Source organism: Ahaetulla prasina, chromosome 3 (assembly GCF_028640845.1).
Source record: "Ahaetulla prasina isolate Xishuangbanna chromosome 3, ASM2864084v1, whole genome shotgun sequence".
Taxonomy (NCBI): domain Eukaryota; kingdom Metazoa; phylum Chordata; class Lepidosauria; order Squamata; family Colubridae; genus Ahaetulla; species Ahaetulla prasina.
Window position 1 is genome coordinate 116,456,949 of NC_080541.1, and position 7,594 is coordinate 116,464,542.

At 39.8% G+C, this 7,594-nt stretch overlaps 1 protein-coding gene across 1 annotated transcript; it reads left to right on the plus strand.

Moving 5' to 3' along the window:
- Nucleotides 1-350: 350 nt before the first annotated feature.
- Nucleotides 351-2,560, plus strand: PIGC (phosphatidylinositol glycan anchor biosynthesis class C). The gene is made up of 2 exons (XM_058175860.1): nucleotides 351-436; nucleotides 1,494-2,560. Exon 2 carries the CDS (start codon nucleotides 1,542-1,544, stop codon nucleotides 2,445-2,447), a length of 906 nt encoding a protein of 301 aa, XP_058031843.1. The 5' UTR covers nucleotides 351-436; nucleotides 1,494-1,541; the 3' UTR covers nucleotides 2,448-2,560.
- Nucleotides 2,561-7,594: the final 5,034 nt, after the last annotated feature.

Consider the following 7,594-nt stretch of genomic DNA (forward strand, 5'->3'; position numbering starts at 1 on the left):
TTGTTTATGCCAAAGTATGCTTTAAGGACCAGGCTTTAGGAGAGAGTCGGTTCCAATTTGGAGTCATCACTGAATGCCCATCTTGCCCACATTTCAGTTGGGCAAGTTTTGGGTTTACGGGCGGGCGGGGAGAGGAAGGTTCCCTATAATATTCAATAAGCGTACACCCAAGCAAGTGTGTATCCAGGTCTGTCATGCCTCACAACACGCAATACCTTTTATATTCAAATATGTTTACAACCCTCTCCAGCAGACGTAACTTCCGTATTGGATTGCTAAAAGGATTTGCGAGCAGCAAATCCAGTAATAAACGGCTTGCAAGAGTTTTGATCATAACTTGGCCAGCAGAGGGCAACACGAATCCAACATCTATTCCCCAGCCGGATATGTCGTCACAGCAGAATTTCCTTTTCCGACATATACAATTCTAGCCAAGGTAAGGGAGAGTCGATTTTTTTATTATTATTTATTTATTTAAGAAGCTCCTTTTTCCGTTCGGGTTCGTTACGATAGCTGGTATCTCCAGTATTGACTAAAGAAAAATGACAGCATAGTTATTTCAACATGGAGAGAACGAAAGTGCATTTTTTCAGAAAGTAAAATCACTACGGGAGCAGCAGGGGCGCAACTCCAGCCCGGAAACGGGAATGAACGGTTGCATCACAACGGCCCCTCTTTATACCATGGTTTCCCATCTATCTTGATCGCAGTCTGAGGACTGCCTTTCTCAAAAGGCAATTATGCATTACATTGGCACAAGAGTATTCATTGTGTACCAACAGAAGTTAATCTTGTTGCACAAATTAATTTTGTAGTGTTTACAGAATGGTGCATAGTAAGAACCCTCTGCTCAAATATTTCAGAAATAGAACTCCTATCACAGTTATAGGTTTGGGGGGAAATGATAGCAGAGAAACTGTAGAACCAGACTAAGAGGAAGAGCAACTTGCTAAATGTATTACTTTTATCCCATTTTTATTAGTTGCACAAAGGGCATGGTACTTCCAAAATAGTCTTCCTTAATCTAGTATTTGTAAGGTGAATTGGGACCACAAATCCCTTAGATACAATGAATAGGTCGGGAACAACTGTTCATAAAATGGAAACACATAAGTAAGAAGTGCAGCGTCTGTGCACTAATTACCAGTGTTACCAACATTGATAGTTGTCAAAGGAATTTTTCATAGCCAGAAAATATCACAATTTCAAATAAGATTGTTGTGTAACAGTAAAGCTTGTCTCTTCTCTCTTCTTAATAGCCCCCTCAATATAGCAGATACTCAGTTTTATAGAAAGATGTAAGCCATTTTGGGTTCTCTAATTCCAAAGAGGCCTGCATTTTTTTCTGTTCTGCCTTATGAGTACCAAGTGGTAGTATAATCAAGCCATCGACCCTCAGTGAGGACATTTTTTATTGATTAAATTGTTGGAAATTGTTTATATATGTGATGACCAATTATCTACCAAGCCACTGGTAAATTATTTCATTTTAGATAATATGAACTCCATCATAACATGATATTGTGAAGAACTATGAGGCAATGGCCAGAAATATACTCTGTGTCCAACTGGAACATACCATAAGGCAACGTTGGCAAAAAGTGTTGTACAAGAGGCAGTCATTTCCCGATAACTATGTGGATCAAAGTTTCTTAGAGAAGTTGCGCAAGAATATCCATGCACGCAAGTATCAGTACTGGGCAGTGGTGTTTGAATCTGGAGTGGTGATACAACAACTATGTAGCGTCTGTGTCTTCGTGGTCATCTGGTGGTACATGGATATGGGCCTATTGGCTCCCCAGTGGCTGTTTGGAGCTGGCTTGATCGCTTCCCTGATTGGTTATGTACTCTTTGATGTCACTGATTCAGGAATAGAAAGAAATCAAAGTGGCCAGACACGATGGGGAGATCTGAAGAATTCTGTGGTATTTGTGGCATTCACCTATGGCTTCTCTCCTATCCTGAAGACCTTAACTGAGTCTATCAGCACTGATACAATTTATGCTATGTCTGCCCTTATGCTCCTAGGACATCTGATCTTTTATGATTATGGGGCAAATGCAGCGATTGTGTCCAGTACACTGTCCCTCAACATGGCTATCTTTGCTTCAGTCTGCTTAGCCTCACGGTTGCCACGGTCCTTACATGCCTTTGTCATGGTGACATTTGCTATCCAGATATTTGCCCTATGGCCTATGCTACAGAAGAAGCTCAAAGCTCAAACCCCCCATTGTTACATGGTAGCTACCTTACTCTTTGCTTTATCTGCCTTAATGGGATTACTAACCATTTCCAGTGTTGGCACTGTTCTTTTTGCCCTCCTTTTGATTGCCATCTCATGTCTGTGCCCTTACTGCCTTATTAAGCTGCAACTCTTCAAAGACAATATCCATGGGCCTTGGGATGAAGCTGAAATCAAGGAAGATCTATCCAAGTTTCTTATGTAGACCAGGAATCCACATTTTGGGGTTTAATTCTTCCAATTATCCTAGTCCCAGCTAATAAATGTTTATTAACTGAAGCAATTAAAGCAAGCAGGAATAAAATACGTTTGAAAATGCCTGAGAACAATTTATTTATAACCTAATATTTTTCCAATAAAAGTTTTTTTTATCAAGGATCACATTGTGTATTTAGTTAAGTTCAGCTAATAGATGTAAAAGTAATGCAGGCAATCATTTAGCAACTATTCACAATTATGATAGTGATGACAAACTAAATTTGCAACCAATTCTTACTTACATAATGTTTGCAGGTCTATAAAGCAAAAAAAAAAAAAGCTGAAGTAAGCATAAGCACAGGTAGTTTTACTTAATGGCTGCTTCACTTAATGACCAAGTTGCAGGTCCCAATTGTCACTAAACAAGGACTACCTGTGAAACTGACAGTAATTTATCAAATTTCTACAATTGCTATTTTACCTGAGGGGCTAGTTTACAAATAAAAATCGTAAAAATATAGTAAACATTTTTTGGAGATGGGTTGAGGTTTTATGGGTTTTTATATTGTGGATTTTTAATGTTGTAAGTCGCCTAGAGTCACTTGGTGTGAGTTGTGTGACAGCATAAATGTGTTTAATAAATAAGTGGTGTTAAAAAAAGCATTAAAACAAGATTAAAACATCAAAAAAACAAGGCAGAGGAAGTGCCCTCAAGCCATCAGCCAGCCCCAAGGTTGTGTGACATTCTTTGAGCCTCCATGCCCGTTGTCAGAGCCAGATCTTGAAGCCCTTCAAGATTGTGTGCAGAATGGGGGCAGCCTTAACTCTGAAAGCAAGATATTCTATAGACTGGGAACAAAAACAGAGGTTGTCTTCCTAGACCCCTTTCCGCCTCCCCATGAAATTTTATCTGATGGAGTCTGCAACATACCCTCCTTGTGGGAAGGGATGGGATGAGCTGATGAAATGGGGATGAGGCAATTCCTCAGGTAATAAGATCCCATGCTATGAAGGGGTTTAATGACTACAATTATATATTTAAGTAAATGCCTGGTTCAGCTTGGCACCTCACAGGCATCCTGCCATCAAAGACTAAAATGTGGTGGTGGTGGGATAGATGGGCAATAAAGCTGTGTGTGTACGTGATGGGAAATAGGGAAGGGGGAATGACAGGTGATAAAGACCAGAGCAGCTTGGAACCAGTTTGTAACGATCTAAGGCCAGACACCCTGAGAAAGAATGTGCATTACCCTAAAACAGCTCAGTGATCTCAAAATACTTTGGCAAGTTCTGATTGGCTGAAGATGGACTGGTCATGTGGGGAGGCTGGGATGAGGGGAAACCTTTCCGTGACTTTTGAGTACATGAAATCCAGAGCTAGCTGACTTTACTGCAGCCAATATCTTTTAATAAAAGAACCTTTCGCTTCAACCAAATGGAGTCGAGGATCTTTCCTAAAATATCAGATTGGGGCAGGTCTGACATTAAACATAAATTTGACTAATGGGGACAAATTACATGAATAGTTAAGACACAATATGGAAATGGTTTGCCCTTGTATTATTCCAGTTGTTTTTCTTCCAATTCAAGTTTACTTACCATGCATAAGTAGTAGATCATCATTTGCTCTAAATCTGGCATCGAAGTCACCAGCTATAATAAGCAGGTATCTGAAGAGATAAACCTAAGATAATATTCCTGCAAAGTATCCCATATGCAATTAAAAGTGTAAGATGTCAGTTGTTGAGATATGTCAATATTAATTAAAATAGTTAGATCACAATGGAACAGCTTGCCTCTTGGCATCATGTGTGGCCATTACTTGAAGTTTTCAAGCAAACATGGACAGCCATTTGGGATAATACAAGGATTCCTGCCCTGGGCAACCTTATAATTCTATAATTTATTTTAGTAATTTTCATTCATTATAATTTGACACTCCCAGATGTTCTGGTTAAAGTTCAACCAAATACACTACCTCCAAACCGAGTACCAGTTCTGGTTTGGTTATAAGTGTACCACAAGTAGATCTAGATCAGGTTTGCATAAGCTTCTGAATGTTTTATCACCAAGCTAGATGACATCCTTGATGGGACTTTGGTTAAAGCATTTTGTTTCAGTTCTTCATCACTTTTATTGATGTGGTCAGTGGGTCATGTGACCAGCTGGTCATGCCATGTGAACTGTCAGCTGGTCATTGTATGTGAAAGTCGGCAAGTGAAGAGGTGGTCAGTATTATCACTGGTTGCTGTTCAATTGATATGGCTCTTTATAGGTTCTTAGGCTGGCTCCAAATCAACTTATTTGTTGATAAATCCATTGGTTGAATACTGGGCTTCAATGAATTTGCGTGCATGGCATGTGGTAGCATGGCCAATGATTTTTGTTCCATCCTAGTCAAACTCGTGCTGGTTATAACTATACTCGTGTATAGTTATTTCATGCTTACACTTATATATTTTATTATTTTATTTATTTATTTATTCAAATTTGTATACCGCCCTATCTCCCTAGGGACTCAGGGCGGTGCACAGGCAAATAAAATACATATAAATACAAAAATAAAATATCCATTAAAAAACTTATTAGATGCAGCCAGATAATTAAAAACAATATATATAATAAAACCCATTAAAATCTACATTTAAAAACCTAGTCCAGTCCTGCGCAAACGAATAGATGTGTTTTAAGCTCGCGGCGGAAGGTTCGGAGGTCCGGAAGTTGACGAAGTCCTGGGGGGAGTTCGTTCCAGAGGGTGGGAGCCCCCACAGAGAAGGCCCTTCTCCTGGGTGTCGCCAGACGGCACTGCCTAGCCGACGGCACCCTGAGGAGTCCCTCTCTGTGAGCGCACGGGTCGGTGAGAGGTATTCGGTAGCAGCAGGCGGTCCCGTAAATAGCCCGGCCCTATGCCATGGAGCGCTTTAAAGATAGTTACTAACACCTTGAAGCGCACCCGGAAAGCCACAGGCAGCCAGTGCAGTCTGCGCAGGAGAGGTGTCACGGGGGCCATGAGGGGCTCCCTCTATCACCCGCGCAGCCGCATTCTGAACTAACTGGAGCCTCCGGATGCCCTTCAAGGGGAGCCCCACGTAGAGAGCATTGCAGTAATCCAGACGAGACGTCACTAGGGCGTGAGTGACCGTGCATAGGGCATCCCGGTCTAGAAAGGGGCGCAACTGGCGGACCAGGCGGACCTGGTAAAAAGCTCTCCTGGAGACGGCCGTCAAATGATCTTCAAAAGACAGCCGTTCATCCAGGAGGACGCCTAAGTTGCGCACCCTCTCCATCGGGGCCAATGACTCGCCCCCGACAGTCAGCCGAGGACTCAGCTGACTGTACCGGGATGCCGGCATCCACAGCCACTCTGTCTTGGAGGGATATATACTGTGCGACAAAATAAATAAATAAATAAATAAATATAGATTAGAGCAAGTCTGGCTGGGGAATTCTGGGAGTGGAAGTGGACGTTCATACATCTAAAAGTTGCTAAAATTGAAGTTTTTCTATTAAGTTAATATCAGTAAGTGGTCAGAAATAGCATGTTAGTATACTGGACCTAAAATTATATGAAATATAGCATTACTCACATGCACAAATTCAAGGGCATCACCAGTATCAAACTCGCTTTTTCTTGAATATGACACATAAAAGTGACATTCTCCAAGATGTATAATAATTGTATTAAAACTTAGATTATTAATAATATTTCAGTTATATTTTTTAGATCCATTTATTTATTCCATAGTTGTGCACCTATCAAATGCTTATATTATTCTGTACATGACAGAAGTAATTTTCTTCATTCCTTCCATCTTTTCAGCTCCAGAAAAGCACCTGATGACACCTAAACCATAAAAAGTATTACATCCATTAGAATTTATGACAACTCCTGTGAAAAACATACCAAAGCATATTGTATGTTATTAGTTAGTTGATAACATTTGCCCAATTCATCACAAAGAGTCAGAGAAAATTTATAACAATTACATTTTGGAAAAGTGTCTTATACCATGACTTTTCATAATATTTTCCATTTGTAGAGTGGCAACTTGAAGAAGCAATGAAGAGTGTAGTATACATTTGCCCTGTTCTCCTTTACTGAGTTGATTTCTAATCCATAGTAAAATTCCAAGGTTCTTAGAAACTATTTTTCAGATAATTTGAAACGTCTTTGAAGTCATTTTAGATGTTGCAACTATACTGTTGAATTTCTAAGTCTCCTGGTCTATTTTGTCTTTCTAGCTGTTTCCAGACAACTATATATCTTGCATTATTTCCAGAATATAGAGTAGTGTCACACATTATACCTATTCAGTAATGATTCTTTGAAAAATACATTGAAGCAGAAACTATAGCTCTGTTTGTAATACGGTAAATATTTTACATGTTAAAACCTATATGTAGATACTAGCTGAATACCCGTGCTCTGCTACGAAACTATGTGATTGGGCTTGATAAATCGACACAGCTTGAAAATTAATGAATAGTTATGATCGATCTCTCCTCCCCCCTTCGCTTCCTCAGCCTTGCCCCACAGTAGCCTATCCTATCCTATCCCCCTTCTCTCCCTCAGGCTTGCCACACAGAGGCCTCTTCTATCCTATCCCCTTCTCTCCCTCAGCCTTGCCCCACAGAAGCCTATTCTATCCTATCCCCCTGCTTGCTGCTGTGAAAGTAAAACTGAAACTGAAACTCCTCTCCTCTGCTTGTGTTTTGCATTTGGAACAGATTTATTTTCAGGTGGGGAGCAAGAGTAGGACTCCTTAGCATCAGAGTGTGTTAATAATAATATAGGAAGTACTAATGCTCTGATGGTCATTTCGAAAAATCCTTTCTTAGTGAGCACCTAGAAGCCAAGATACATGGCAAATTTCAAGCTTCTAGGCTTTACAGTTCTGGAGATTTTGTGATGATGCATGAGTGGTATTTCACTTTTATATATATAGTTAAATAGTTTAAATCAGGGGTCACCAACCTTTTGGGCCCAGGGACTACTAAATTCATAATTTTAAATCCTGAAGACCACTAATAAGAATTTTTTAAAAAGATAAATAGTATTTAGTGCAATATAAAAAATGCAAATAATTTTTCTGAGGATGACCAAAATTTTCTCGCGGACCACCATTGTTTTTTATTTATTTATTTACATTTATA